This window comes from Bos javanicus, chromosome 5 (genome assembly GCF_032452875.1).
Source record: "Bos javanicus breed banteng chromosome 5, ARS-OSU_banteng_1.0, whole genome shotgun sequence".
Lineage (NCBI taxonomy): Eukaryota > Metazoa > Chordata > Mammalia > Artiodactyla > Bovidae > Bos > Bos javanicus.
In genome coordinates, this window is record NC_083872.1 from 29798784 (window position 1) to 29811879 (window position 13096).

General features: G+C 39.2%; 1 protein-coding gene across 3 annotated transcripts in view; it reads right to left on the bottom strand.

Moving 5' to 3' along the window:
* Positions 1–13096, bottom strand: part of DIP2B (disco interacting protein 2 homolog B) — a 229003-nt gene that overhangs the window by 61430 nt on the left and 154477 nt on the right. Inside the window, exons 5-7 of one of the 3 annotated variants that reach the window (XM_061416130.1) lie at positions 5019–5231; positions 2253–2405; positions 1716–1835 (exon numbers count right to left, since the gene is read on the bottom strand). In XM_061416130.1, the coding sequence (XP_061272114.1) occupies positions 1716–1835; positions 2253–2405; positions 5019–5231 (486 nt within the window). Of the gene's footprint in view, positions 1–1712; positions 1836–2252; positions 2406–5018; positions 5232–13096 lie in introns of all 3 variants that reach the window. The other 2 variants (XM_061416129.1, XM_061416132.1) reach the window with 2 other exon arrangements.

Genomic DNA, 13096 nt, shown 5'->3' on the forward strand with positions numbered 1-13096 from the left:
GCACAAGAGGACCACGCCTCCTAGCTTAGAGGACGGGGGCGCCCACCTGCAGGAGGTAATGCCTGGGCTGAGTCTTAAAGGAAAAGTAGGGATTAGCCAGGTGAACAGGAGATGAGAGAAGGAGCATAGAAGAGAGAATGGATGGAATGAGCAGCAAGTATTAGAAGGGCAAATGAAATATAAAAAGAGATGCATGTTAAAGCTCAATCTAATAACAGATTTGGGAAAACTTAAAATGTCTTCCCTCATTTTTATACTGATACAAAATTAACAGTTTCACTTTCCAACTCACCACCCTAGGTAAGTAACATTTGCATATTCCCAGACCCTAAACCAACTAACTATAAAAATAAACACCGGTGATTCTAAATAAACAGTTTTGTTCTTACAGACAAGCTGTATATATGGTAAGCATAGTTTTGGTCATAAAAGTCTATACATTATTGCCATCCATTAGGCCTCATTGCAGACCCTGGGGCATACTCTTGCAGACTTCCAAAGACATACAGATATTTTTTTCTTCCAAAGATAACTGTCATTTAAATGAAAAATCATTGCCTATTTAACATTAGTGGGAAGCTGTTAGCTCTATTCAGCCAATGAATGTTGCTCAAGTATGACTCCTACTAGACTTTGATTTTCATTTGCCTTCTGAACACACAGTACTAAAAAGACTGAAGAGGCTATTACTGGCATAGACACTTGAAAATTCAGTTCATCAAGAAAGATGACCACAGTTCAGTGAGTTTAGTGACTCCAAAATAAAGAGAAATTCATCTTAAGCTCATACATCACGTGGCTTGGTGCTTTCTGCTGCACCAAATGGGCTAAGACTGGGTTGAGTCTACTAACATGCTTAGTTCCCTTAAAGTCTGATGCAATCAAAGACTGTTCTTCATCTCAGGACATAAAAATGGACTGCAAAGCTATCAAGGCTCAGTTCTTCAGACAAAGGCTTTTTTTAGATAGATCTATTCATCACCCACCTTTAATAACTATTAATATCAAACGGCCACCTTCTATGCCCCCACATAGTTCCTTCCCAATCCTTCTATTAAATTCTAGATTCATTTTATCCCTAAATATTTTTTAAACTGTTGGATGAATAAACCACTCATCACTTTCTCGAGGGAGCTTTCCCCAACCATACAGATGAGACCGATTTCTTCCTTTCTCCAAGTTGCCAGTACCAACTGATACATACTTATTGACTAAACTCAGTTTTCGACTGTAGTGTCTGTTTTGTCTAAATTGGAAACAACATGAAGGAAATGACTATATTTTCATGAACCTTTTCCACCATCCACCATGTTAAAACAGATCTATATATGTGCTGACTGACTGATTTAACAAAAATGGTTGGGTTATATATATAAAAAAAAAAGCGCAAACTTTTGAGGATGAATTTGACACTACTCTAAGATAATGACAAATATAAATAATTTTTAAAATTATGTGCTTGTTCCTAATTTTAAAAAACTTATTTCCAAGGATAATTCTATGTTCCATAGTTATCTCCTTGTCTTTCCCTCCTCTCCCTCTATTTTTCATCTGAGATTTAAAATATAAATGATAAGGGAAAAAAGATCAGAAAACTATGAACTCGTCAACCAAAAATGACGCCTTATCCATTCATAAATCCTATAATATCTACATGCAGTAACTGTTTACAAAATTTCTAAGGAATATATGTGGTTTGGTATTATTACCACTACCTTCCACAATTTCTTCAGAATCATCCACAAAAAATTCTTTTAAGGGAGGCCTTTTGGGTCGTTTCAGAGTGTTGAGAAGCTGCTGGATTTTTGTGGATACTCTGCTATTGACAGGAACACCTATAGGGAAAAAAATGGTAAGTTAAAATTAACTGATTTTAGGAATATTTCTCTTTCTCAATTCTCTTAGGAGCTTTCATTTTTAATGATGTTTGGCCTTTGTTCACAGTCTCATTCTATTTCAGCTGGGTTAAACAGGTACATATACATACAGGATAATTTTTATGACAAGAGTAAAAATATGGTGCTATTATTAATACTGTTCAAAGATTCCATCTAACCTCCCTTTTCTCTCCTAGCATGCTTTTCTTTTTCCATACTTTTTGTTCAGAGTACCTTTGAAAAGAGAGAGCTGAAATGACTTATGTGAGTAGATCACAAGTCCTGCCACTGCTGGACATTAGACACTGCTGTTTATAATTTGAATTTTTTCAGTTTAACTAATATACTGTATTTAACTACCAAACAGCTGCCTACCATCAGCTGTATCCATAAGGCTGGACCTGTTGGATCCTTTGTGCATGCCTTTAACTATCCCCGATGGGGGTAGATCAATATTTGCTGGGCGTATTGAGGAAGATGATGACGAAGAGGTAGTTGTAGTGACATCAGGGGGAGCAGAGAAATTCTCTAAGAGGGGAGAAAACAAAATTTAAAATTATATTATGTTAGCAGTAAGAAGAAGAATCTTTAAGTCTTTTTTTGTTGCTGCTGGCTGTTTTTTAACAAGAGAGAAAACCACTTAAAGGGGCACTAGCTGTAATTTTACTAGCAAGATATAAAGAGAGGAAAAGGTTAAGTCAGGGCATATCAGCTTTCTAACATTATTACTTTTGGGAACTTGAGCAGGCTTAGTAAGATCAAATCACATATCAAATATTTCTCAAACACATTCTTTTCTACACAGAAAGTCTGGTAGAAATCCAATGTTATAAAAATAACCACAATAAAATAAAAATTGCTGGTGACTTCAAAATGAAACCAAAGTCAGTATGATCATTACGGCTACTAATATTCTAGTCTTTGAACATTTCTTCATGTTTATGGTGGTTTATCTGTGTCTCTTCACTCATTGAGGACAGAAACTGTGTCTTGGAAGTGAGTCAGACTGATCAGGTCTCAGATGAAGAAAATCAGGTAAAATCCATTTTTAATTTTTGTAAAACAACTCATATGTAACTTGAATCTACTTGAAAGACAAGGTTCTTCCCTTATTTTAAGCATGATTAAACAGTGCTGCTTTAATCTGCTTCCTGTAGGGATTCTTACTATAAAGAAATAATGATATAGTTGGAAGAGAGCCATTGAACAGAGAAGTGTTACCAAAAAATTAGAAGAAGAGAAAGAAAATTAGAGGAAGCAAAACATAGAGTTCACAAGAATAATGAAAAGCCACTCAAAACTATGAACAAGGAAAAAAGCATAATATAAACAATTTCTAAAATTATTTTGGGATTTAGGTTTCCAGGCCCCAAAAGTCTATACTTACTAGCTTAATACTTTTTAAAGCTTTAAATACTTTGCACAAGTATACTGCAGTGTAGTCTTTCTGTAGGATGATGTGGTAACAAAGCACTAAAATAGACATTTTTACCTGACCCAGCAATTCCACTTATAGGAATACATCCTAAGAGGAAATAATCAAACGAATGCACGAAGTTGTGTGTGTGAGGATGCTCATTTCAGTTTTCATACAGCAAAAACCTGGATACTACTTAAATGTCCAAAATAGGGAAATGGCTAAAATAAACTATGGCAGAGCCACAGTGGCATATTTTGAAACCATGAAGACAAAAGTATGATCCTATATTAATGATATAGAAGATTTCTGCTTTAAAAGCAGACATGTCTGCTAATAAAAGCAGGTTCTATTTAGTACCATTTCATTTCTGTAAAAACAAAACCAGAGCCTTACGTTATGCAAACAAAGTCTAGGATCCACATGAAAGTGGTAATATTGAAGAGTTCTACATAAGTGGGGCTCTAGCTTATTTTTCCTTTTATCTGTATTTTCAAATTTTTTCCTTTAGAAACATGAAGTATGTATTAACTTCTGTTAGAGCAAACATCCAAAAGCCAGTAATGTTGGATAAAATGGTTCCTGTGAGTTCCTGAACTTTTCACAGAGCAGAAGGAATATGAGATGAAGTCAGATAAAATCATCTTGTTAACAAAAATTGAGATAAAGTTAACTGAGTACTAGGAAACTATTTTTCGCAAGTGAAACTGCTCTTTTAGACAATGTGGATATAAAACCTGACCCCTCCATGGCTCTGTTGCCGACCCTCCCAACAGGAGAACTGTTGAGTCTGCTCATCTGTAGCTGCTTTGGTGGGGATGGGGTGTCAATCAATTAAGAGCACAGGCCAAGCCATCGGCTGCTGGCCCTGACCTTTTAATATGGGCAAGCATGACCTTAAGGTAGCTATTTTCTTTAAAAATTACAGGCTTGAATCAAAAGGTTTCCAAGTTTTTCCTTTTCAGAAATCACTTAATAAACATAAAGTGGTACAGGAAGGTCACTGACAAAAAATTAAGACATCAAAAAGCAAATGGATTGTCAAGAAAAAAGGAATAGTATCACAGACACATGATGTTTATATACATCGCTTCATGCTGTGTGTACCAACTAATTAAGCAAAGGCAGAGACCTGAACTTTATCTGCAGATGTCACAGACGCTTAGAACACACACACACATAAAGCCAAGTCAAGCAAAAGCACTGACCGACATTCTCAGCCCGCACACTTCTGTTGTAGCAATAGTTCAGCAGCAAGGACAATAAATCCAGTCTTTATGCTACAGACAAAAGAGTCTCACGGATACTGTCTTAATTCCAAATTTTCTCAGGTTTTTTTTTTTTTTTGAGAGAGAGAGACAGTATGTAAGCAACAATCCTGGGAAAAATCTAAGATGTTGTATCTTTGAACACTTTTTCCATGATGGAATATTCTCCAGTACGGATAAAGCATACTAAGACTGGTGTTATATCTTGCAGCTTGAGTATTGCTTATGGAAATATCTATGGCTTCAGGTGGGCAATACTATCGCCAATAAAGCAGACATTTTTCCATCGTTCCAAATGTGCTGCTCCTGTTTCCTTCTCTGCCTCATTGTCTGTCATGTTCATTTTGATACTATTTTTTTAGGCCACCCTGAAAAAACCTAACGCAAATCATAAACTATCTCATGGCTACTGGGAGCCAAATGGAACATAATTTCTTGGGGAGATTCAGCTCCTACCTATTCGAGTATTGGCAAATACATCAGCTAGAGACCCACTGGTTCCTTTGACCTCTCCATGGGACAGCGTAGAAGATGCAGATGAAGAAGTGGACGATCCCTGAATTGACCGGTTGATCCAGGACTCAGCGTTCTGTAAGCTCTGTTGCAAGGCAGCAGAGAGCGCAGCTTGGCGTCTCAGAGAGCCCTCATCCTCAGAGGCCGAAGACGTGTCTGTGTGGAATTAGAAAAACAGAAGTTCTCGATCCTGCCTAGAACACAGACCTTCCAGATCTTTCTCAATGAGCACACATTCAACTTTGACAGCAGCAAAACATTTTATGTAAAATTTCTTGCGAATCTCAAGGAAAGACTTATGAACCAAAGTTTGCAAAAATAAAACAGCCAAAATCTAGAGGTTATTTTAAGCTCTTTTTAAAAACCCATTTTGTACATTTAAACTTCATTCACTGTTTTTGTTGTGGTTGTTGCAGTTGTTTTGTTTTTTTGGTTCTGGGCTTAATCAGTATCTAAATTCTTCTGGCTTATCTCCTTATGTTCAAATAATGCTGAAGTGCTTCTATTATCTTCCTCAGTGTCTTTGTTAGAGAACATTGCGATGGGCTGCTACCCTGATTTTCACAAGTACTTATTAATTAGTGTCTACTTAAAAGGAAATGATCTTGATGGCAAATATAAAAATCTTATTTTGGTAACAACAACTAAAGTGCCAAACAGTGAACTAGATTTTGGGGAACTGACTACTGTGGAATAAGAAACTGCTCAGCCCAGCAGCAGTCATGGTGTTGGTGGGAAAGCTAGCTGGTCACAGGGCAAAGGGGAGCTCTCCAAACAAGACCGGAGAGGCCACAGAGGTACTTCTCTCCTGGTCCCAGAGAACTGTGAAGAATTCACTGGTGCCTGCATTTAGACCAGCTCTGACTCTCTAAATTAGAAAAGTATGCAGAAAAAATAAAGAGAGAAAAGTTCAACCAAATATAGGACAGCTAAGGGAAGCAGAAGTCAGGAATTTATTCCAGCACTCTGAGCATATGCAGCATACATGTTACAGTGGCATTTGGTGTGATGTCAGATAAACCCTCCTAAATGATTTTTAGGGTTACAATTTATGGCTCGTGCATTGAATTTCATTCAACTAAAAAAAAATTTAATATTCTATGGTTAGTCCTGCTGAACTCTTTCCTCTAACTCAAGTGAAACTGCAGGTCCATGTTCTACTTCAGTTTAGAGAGCCAGAGAGATAACTAACAGAGCTAGAACACTGCTAGCTCCTGACAACAGAAATTCGAAGAACAAAAGACTAATTTAATCTAGAAGTCAAATTGTGAGGGTCTGAAGTAAGAAAGTTAAAATAATGACTATATCCTTTCTTCCTGCTCTCAAACTACCCCTAATTTATTATGTCACACTGAAGGAGATCTGAGGCCCAAGACTTAATATTATTATTTTACAGTGTACTACTTAACTATGTAATATGTGCTGGGAACTATCAGTTCTGGGAGTTTTGAGATGTATGAATTCTTATGAGATAGTAAATGCCCTAAGAAGGCTTACCATCTAGTACAGATGACACACAACTCCTCAGATTATTTCATATTAAAATAATAGATGCCAAGAAATGGGGTGAGCAAAGGGTTTCACAGGAGGAACCCCAATCTCAGTCAGGGACTGAAATACTTCTATGCAAATCATGTGGACTTTGGGGAGGTAAGAGCAAAAAAGAGGCTGGAGAGGTAAACTGTGACCAGACTCCAAAGGGCTAAAATGATGAGGTTCTTTAGAAAACATTTTTTGCATAATCTTAAAGAAAAATGTTCAACTGTACCTTGGGAGGCAGAGATTTCTGTCTTTGCAAACATGCTTTAAAAAAAGAAAAAGTATCTATGGGAGGAATGGGACAGGTGAATCTGACCCTGAGAATAAAGTATTTTTGGGGTGATACATCACAGGATCCCACAACCTCCACTGTATTCACGGAGTGTCTTTATTGCACCATTTATTTTAATCTGTGTAAGTCTAAAATCAGAATAACTCAATTTTTAAAAGATAGTAAAAAACAGTATTTTCATGATTAGGTTTGTGGAAAATTGGTTTCATTATGTTTCTATTTGGATCAATTATGTAATTAGATATATTGTTTCAATTCAATTACCTCGTTTGCCGGCTAGTCCTCCTTAGAGTGTTTAGTGACTATAACTGTGGGGAGGCTTGCTGCCGCTTCTGCTGCTAAGTCGCTTCAGTCGTGTCCGACTCTGTGCGACCCCAAAGACAGCAGCCCACCAGGCTCCCCTGTCCCTGGGATTCTCCAGGCAAGAACACTGGAGTGGGTTGCCATTTCCTTCTCCAATGCATGAAAATGAAAAGTGAAAGTGAAATCGCTCAGTCGTGTCGGACTCCTAGCGACCTCGTGGACTGCAGCCTACCAGGCTCCTCCGTCCATGGGATTTTCCAGCCAAGAGTACTGGAGGGGGGTGCCATTGCCTTCTCCGTGGGGAGGCTTAGTGCAGTGGAAAAAACATGGCTTTGGCGTCCTTGCATTTGAACTCTGGGGCCACCATTTACAAGCTATGTAGTTGTCCATCTGAGAAGGCTATTTGCTTATTTATCCATTTAATAAATACTTTAGGGACTACACTAGTTGGCAGGAATAAAATAGTAAGCAAGAAGACACAGTACCCACTCTAACAGGATTTAGAGTCTTAAAGAAGTTCAGGGTTGGTGCCCGAGGAAGTGAGACCTCAACCAAGGTGAGAAGGGTTAAGTAGGAATTATTTATGAGAGGCACAGAGGTGGGGACAGAGGGGAGTCAGGTGAGAAACCTGGGAGGCGACAGGAAACAGAGCACATTTGAAGACCTGGAAGAAATGAGGCTAGCGGAAGCACAGGATGCAAAAGTGGCAGTGACCAAAGATGAGGCTGGACAGGTAGACAGCACTGGGCTGCTAAGGGCCACCTCAGTCAGCCGAGGAAACTCACCTCTGCTAACTGCTGTGGGAGAGCCCAAACAAGACAAGTTACAGAAAGCACCAGTGGCGCCAGCATATAACAGGTGGCCAATAAACATCAAGTGCCCCCTCTCCCCTGAAAATCCCACCCTATGTTACCTCACAGGTACAGAACTTCGACTCTGCAAAGTTCTACAGTTTACATATTAAGATTATACAAAATGTAAGCACCTCTCTAGGACTATATCTTGGGGGGGGGGGGAAGCTCCTTTACATATTCATACATTTATTTCGTACCTTTTTAAAAAAAAGTAACTGTCACCCACAAAACTGTTAGGGATTAGCAGAAAATTGGGCAATATTAAATTAATATTAACAAAGTCATTCTTTTCCCACTGATTCTGCTCCAGTTGAATAGGAACTCACACTCTTATCCATCATAACTAAAGTCTTTGCCAAACCACTTGTATATGATGAATTTAATAGGTTTACACAACAGGAAAATATTCTGGAAATATAGCTTGCCCTTCAGGTTGTAACTGGTATGACTTAACTGAACTGAACTGAACCGGAAGTCTAAAATCCATTTATAACCAATCAGGAAACATATAATGAGGGGTACGGTGCAAGCTACACAAGTTCCTGGAAAGACAATGCCTGACACTGGGTTCTGACACCCGATATCCAAACTAGGTCCAGATACCAGCTTAGAACAGCAGGTAAGTCAAGATTCACTGAAAGGAAGACCTCACCCTAACAACTGCTACAAAATATGACACATAAACTAGGCCAGGAAATGAGAGCTTCAAAGAACAAGTAAGGGAAACAACCATTAAGACAGTTAGTATACAGTAGTCTGGAGTCCATGAAAAGAAATATCTGTGTGTGCTTGGGGCGGGCAGGGTGGGAAGGGGTGGTATCAGGCAGGAAAGTGTCATGTTCTCTTGCACTGGTGGGTCAGGGGAATGAAAGACTTCCAGAACCTTCAAGACAGGCAAAGTAAGTTTCCACATAGGCAAAGAAAGAGTTTGAAGCTTAGGAAGGAAAAGCTTTAGAGACCCAAGAAGGTGCAGTCTAGGAATAAAAACTTATATGGAAGAGAAGATTAAAAGGTTAGTTCAGAAAGCAGTCCATTCTGGACTTACCTTGGGCTACAAATTCTGAAGTGATTAATCTAGCACTAAACTCAATCAGGGTGGATACTGATTGACCAGACGTGGATCAGGAAGATGTTCAGAACTATCTGAGAGATTTTCCAGCATCCCACAGTGACCTGGGTGCACAGAGAGCTGGCTGGGACAGGAAATTACTATGTAATCACTAATCAGCAGAGGCCCATGTGTTGTCTATTAACATCCATATGGGGATACTTATGAGACAGGGGGGCTCACTAGTAATAATTACTCCAGGATCACTCTACCCATAAGGGATTTCAAAACACTGTTTTTCAAGGTATTGTCCCACGTCTACGAAAAAACATTTCACAAAATGAACTAATATTACAATTCATCTTGCAGTGAGAAGACAGGTACTTTTTTTTTTAATTTACTGCCTACTTGAAAAGTTAAACCAAATATGCAGCAATTGCTAGAGCTCCAGAATAAAACCAGAAAACATTTACTTGACATGGTAGCTCAGTTGGTAAAGAACCTGCCTGCAATGCAGGAGACCAGGGGTTCAATCCCTGGGTTGGGAAGATCCCCTGGAGAAGGAAATGGCAACCCACTTCAGTCTTCTTGCCTGGAGAATCCCATGGACAGTGGAGCCTACGGTCTATGGGATCACAAGAGTTAGACACGACTTAGTGACTAAACCATCACCATGGTAGGATGAGAGGCCATATGCCAAGTGGTTTAGAGAACAGGCTTTTAAGGCCAGACTGCTTTGGATTCCAGTCTTAGCTCTGCCATTGATAGGAGTTAGGCAGATCAGTTCTTATGGGTCTTACTTCTACTGTTTTGCTATTGTTCTTTTCTATTTTGGGGTTGTTTGCTCACAAAATCCAGTGGATCTTTATCTGTGGGGATTTTACATCCCTGGACTCATGTATTCTCCCAGAAACCACTTGTGCCCCAGGTTATCATCAGCCTAGGACCACTTTCTAACATTAGATTTAACAAACAGGACACCAGAATTCAATTCTTGTACCTACTGATCAACCACAAATTATTAGAGAAGGTCCCTGCCCTCATTATTCTGAGGCAAAGCAGGTAAGCTTTCTTGAGAAGGTTTTCTTTTGCTGGGAGGTTAATTTTTCATTTAATTTTTTCTAATTGTCCCTTCTGCTAAAGATGTGAACCTCTCTGGAATCTCAATCCCAACTTTCAACCTTACATATGTCTGAGGTTTTATCTTTCCTACCTTTATAGTAATTAAAATTTAGGTCTTTTGTTGATAGTCTCTTCTCCTCCCTAGGACAGTCAAAGTCAGCCCCATCTCACCACACTGATTTTTAGTGATCATTCTCTACCTCTCTCACTTCTGTATGTATTTAAAAGGAAGCTGATTATATTCTACCTAGTACTAAAGAGAAATTTTCTTTTCCCTCTTTCTGAGAGAGAGTTTTCAGGTTGTCTAACTGACCACACAGCTAGAAAAAGATGTTTGAGCAAGTTATTAAGCCTCTTTAAATCTGTTGTCTCATCTGTAAAATCGAACAGAGAATTGTCAAGAAAACAAATTATGAAAAAATGTTAAGCACTCAGCCTTTTGACTAGTGCACAGAAGTACTCAAGAAATGGTAGTATGAAATTACGTTTATTGGAAAACTTTAAATTTTACAATCACTTATTGAAATAAACTAATTCAATCTGATAGACTGGGGTTTTATTGTGCTTCGGCTTAAAGAATATTGAATACTAAACTTCTAAGTACTTGTGGAGCTCTGCTCATAACTCATATCAATACTAATGAAAGCATGTTATTAAAAGATCCAAAATTTATTAATTATAACATATTTATAGAGGTCTGATTTGCCATCTCGGTTTACTTTGTGATTCTGAATAAAATTAGAATATCTACGGGAACTCTCCAAGTTAGTAACTGACTAATAATGTATTTTAGCCTATAAGCTCTCCGAAGGCAACAGCTGTTCAATTTATTTGGAATAATACCCATTCCAGGACCATGCATATACGAGTATCTATTTGGCAACCCACTCCAGTGTTCTTGCAGGGAGAATCCCAGGACAGCGGAGCCTGGTGGGCTCCCGTCTATGGGGTCGCACAGAGTCGGACATGACTGAAGCGACTTAGCAGAAGCATTAAGCAAAAAAGAACTTTCCAAGAGTAAAAAACAAAATCAAGCAACGAGTCTGACACATAATTGCTGAATCCTAGAACAAATCACTTAGTGACTGTAAGCTTGTCTGTTTCCTCATCTCTAAAGAAATCCGGACTTCCCACTTCACAGAGTAGTTGGTTAAGCAGAACAACTGAGGCAGGGCAGCCACTGGTATACAAAAGTCCTCTGCATCCTGTAATTCCATATAGCATCATTAAAGTTTGCTAAAACTGTAACAATATTCCAGTCTGTTCGTGGGCATTGTTTTCATATATAGAAATACAGAGAGGTAAATGTCTCTGTGTCTGGCCCTGTGAATTACTACTACAGTCCCTTTCAAGCAGAGTCCTGTATAAGAGAAACTCAGGGAGACCCCTAAATTTTAAGCTTCATTCTATGCAAGCCAGTCAAAACAGCTTACTGTGCTTTGGGGTCATTATGTGGTCTATTTGTTCATCTGAGCACCCTCAAAATACAGTGCAGGGTAGGCCCACATGGGTGCAGAAAAAGCTTAGAGACAAAAAATATATGCTGTAGTTTTGGCATTCTATTTATCTGTATGAATGAGTAATAGCATTACACAAAGAAGCCCTACAAAGAAAGAGCTGAGGTAATTGCCTCATGACATTAGTAAATGATTTCAGCACATAAAGGGAACTGGATGGCAGTAATTCAAAGTCTAAAAGACTATGAAAAAGGCCACAGGCACTAAAAGAACCACAGGCTGCTACCAACTTGGAGAATTTAGATTTTCCAATCCACAAGATAGAAATCAGTGCATGTATCAATAAGCAGGTTTTAGGGTGAATGACATTTTATTATTTGAGAAAGCTTTATGAACAAAAGACAAATCAGCTCTCATGCCAAGTATTTACCGTATTTATCAGATTATATGATTATGAACGGAACCAAGATTTATGACATAGTTCACTCCCAGACTCTTTTTGTTAAATACTCCAAAATCAGCTCTAGATTTTCATCACTTCAGTGACTCCCACAGTTGTACGCTGGTTGCGTCTCTAAGAAGCCGACTGGCCAGTGCGCTTTAGCAGGTATCCCAGACAGTAGGTTCACCTGGCACAGCATGGGCAGAGGAAGGGCCCTGAGCAGAAAACACGTTCTGTGACGTTTTGCAGTGTGGCCTCTCAGTGCACAAAGGACAATGTAACTATAATACCCTGAAATCTGAGGTTAGTCTTGCCTTGCAAGAGTGGCACAATTTTTCTAGAAAGAAAATAGTAGCAATGTCACTTTCATAGCTGCCTAGAACCTGTTTTTTTTTTTTTTTAAATCAGCCCATGCTGCTGCTACTGCTGCTGCTGCTACTGTTGCTAAGTCGCTTCAGTCGTGTCCGACTCTGTGCGACCCCATAGACGGCAGCCCACCAGGCTCCCGCGTCCCTGGGATTCTCCAGGCAAGAACACTGGAGTGGGTTGCCATTTCCTTCTCCAATGCATGAAAGTGAAAAGTGAAAGTGAAGTCGCTCAGTCGTGCCCGACTCTTAGCGACCCCATGGACTACAGCCTACCAGGCTCCTCCATCCATGGGATTTTCCAGGCAAGAGTACTGGAGTGTGTGCCATTGCCTTCTCCAAAATCAGGCCATAACCATCCATAATTAACGTCAATTCTCCTCTTCCTCTTGACCCCTTGAGCAGAGCTTCAGCATTTCTTCTAAACTCTAATGTTTTGGGGCTAGTAAAAAGGCAAGATAAAACCTACCTGCCTTCCCTGGGTTAGGCTGTAACAGGTTCTGGGAGAGAGTGATAAAAGGGTTAAGGTTCAATGGCCAAGTCTCTAACTGGTGGCTCTCAGATGCTTGGAGAGAATGGAATCCATATCCAAGCAAGAA